The following is a 2,442-nucleotide window of genomic DNA, read 5'->3' as shown; positions in this document are numbered from 1 at the left end:
CTGAAAGGTCATCTGATTGGTTGCTCTTTAATACACCTCATTTGCCTATTTCATTAACCAATCAGATAGCTGGGAATCAGAAGAGGGCGGGATTTACCGGCCTCAACGGTCAGACAAGGAATTTGATGAATTTCAAAAAGCCCGCAAATTTCAGTGCAGTAAAGGACCGGATTTCGATCAATGTTCTCCCTGAGCACAAGGTTTTAAACCCGTTCTTTTTATCTTGTCTTATTCAGCGCTACCCGTCACCAATCGCTGGCGCTGTTTTAAAATCTGCTTTAAATTATCGCTAATTTTATCATCGCTTTCAAACTGTACCGTTCGGGACGAAATCCCCATTCACAGCATTCCGTGAAGGGACACGTTTCAATTTAGTCTTTATAAAAGTGACACGTTATAGATTGGTCCCTTCTCACAGAGCCGAGAGTGTTTCTGTGAAAAGATGGACCCGGACGGAGTTCTCATTCTGCCCCGACTCCGCTGTGTTACTGCAAGGGGTGGGTTTGCTTTTAATGTGGGGAGACTGAATTCATAGAGATAATGGAAATGCTAAGGGGTCATTCAGGGTGTGTTCGTCGCCGGAATAGTAACGCTTTAAGAACAAAGCGAATGGGAAGGAGCGGATCAGAAACTCGTGTTCAGTTTATGGGTCAGAAATTTCAACGGCGTAGAGTATCAGTTTTCGATTGGAATAATATCGCGGTGTTAAAAACATACTATGTAAATATATCGGAAATGCAGCTCCTTCAGAGAGGTTGTGGGTGGCTCTTAAAAGAGCCGTTGTTTTTTTTTCAGTACATTGTGGAGTTTTACTTGGAGCTGGTGTACTTGGTCACCGCCTTTGTCCCTTCCGACACGGCGTGCTTGGCCAGTTCCCCGGGCAGCAGCAGGCGCACGGCGGTCTGGATCTCCCGGGAGCTGATGGTCGCCCGCTTGTTGTAATGGGCCAGGCGGGAAGCCTCACCCGCGATGCGCTCGAAAATATCGTTCACAAAGGAGTTCATGATGCTCATGGCCTTGGAGGAGATGCCGGTGTCGGGGTGAACCTGCTTCATCACTTTGTAGACGTAGATGGAGTAACTCTCCTTCCTCGACTTTCTCCGCTTCTTGCCGCCCTTGGCTGGTGCTTTACTCAAGGTTTTCTTGGCGCCCTTCTTGGGAGCTGCTTTCTTGTCCTCAGGCATTTCCAAACTCAATCTCAGACCCAGAAATGACCCAAATCCGCTCCGAGCTCGGATTAAATAGGCAGCCCCACAGCCCTATGTTAATGAGGGATGGGGGAAGGTAATGATTGTGATTGGGTCACTGGGAGTGAAGTCACGATAATTATTAACTGTAACTCTCTGACTGGATATCTGAAGAAACCAATCAGATTTAATACCTGCCACCAATCACAAACACGCTCACACTGCACATTGTCCGGTTTCAGCAATTTGTTCCGAACTGTTGCAGTTCTGCTTCCGGCCAGTAGATGTCCCCAAACCCCGGGTCATTGAAGTTTACAGATGAGAGAGGGACAGAAGATAAACTCATTCTTCACATTATATTGCACGGGTGGGATTTAGAAAAACTGGGAATGGAGACGAGCTGCAAGTACATTTTGTTAGATCAAACATTAGTTTTAATGCTGTGTTAAATTCTTGTAATTAATTTAGCGGTTGTTGTCTATACTGAGGAAGACTGCGACAAAATACAAGAAGACTTGAATAAGCTTGCCGAAAGGCCGTGTAAATGGCCTTTGAATTTCCTTATCAAAAGTTTTGAGGTGGTGCATTTTGCTCTGGGGAATAAGGAGGCCAAGCACTGCTTTGAAAATAAGAGCCTAAATGGGGTAGAAGAGCAAAGGGATTTAGGGGTACAGATTGACAAATCATTAAAAGTAGCAACACAGGTTGATGAGGCCACAGAAAGCAAACACAACACTGGGGTTTATTTCTGGAGGAATGGAATTGAAAAGCAGATAAGTTATGTTGAACTGTAATTTAAACTGTCAAACCTTGTGCCAAACTGTTAAACCTTCCCTTTCTGAAATCCGTGCTGACTATTCTTTATTATATTTTCGGTTTTCAGATGTTTTTCTATTGCTTCATTGAGTAAAGAATTCCATGATCATTCCTACCACCGACCTCCAGTTAACTGGTCTATAGTTCCCTGGACTTGTTCTATCTCCTGTTTTAAAATATAAGAATCACATTAACTGTCATCCAGTCCTCTGGCACTATTCCTTTTTGTGATGATTTTTTTCTATATATGTAACAGTGCCTCTGCTATCTTTTCCCTTGCTTCATTTAATATGTGCAGATGGAATCCATCTGGACCAGGAGTTTAATCACCCTTTCTAACTTAAATGTCTTGATATCTTTATTGACCCATTCCTCTAATATCATGTTCACCCTGTTAATCTCCCGGGTAAATACTGAGGCAAAGTAATCATTTAACATT

General features: G+C 43.5%; 1 protein-coding gene across 1 annotated transcript; it reads right to left on the bottom strand.

The window, feature by feature from the left end:
• Positions 1-809: 809 nt before the first annotated feature.
• On the bottom strand, positions 810-1,567 carry LOC137318406 (histone H2B 1/2-like). Its single transcript, XM_067981311.1, has one exon. The coding sequence runs from the start codon at positions 1,182-1,184 to the stop codon at positions 810-812; it is 375 nt and encodes a 124-aa protein (XP_067837412.1). The 5' UTR covers positions 1,185-1,567.
• Between the last annotated feature and the right edge of the window lie 875 nt (positions 1,568-2,442).

This window comes from Heptranchias perlo, unplaced genomic scaffold, assembly GCF_035084215.1.
Source record: "Heptranchias perlo isolate sHepPer1 unplaced genomic scaffold, sHepPer1.hap1 HAP1_SCAFFOLD_70, whole genome shotgun sequence".
NCBI lineage: Eukaryota > Metazoa > Chordata > Chondrichthyes > Hexanchiformes > Hexanchidae > Heptranchias > Heptranchias perlo.
The sequence above is the reverse complement of the archived record's forward strand: the minus strand, read 5'-3'. Positions and strand labels throughout refer to the sequence as shown.

Coding starts and splice junctions, on each gene's coding strand:
- LOC137318406 (XM_067981311.1), bottom strand. CDS start 1,184: ATGCCTGAGGACAAGAAAGCAGCTCCCAAGAAGGGCGCCAAGAAAACC.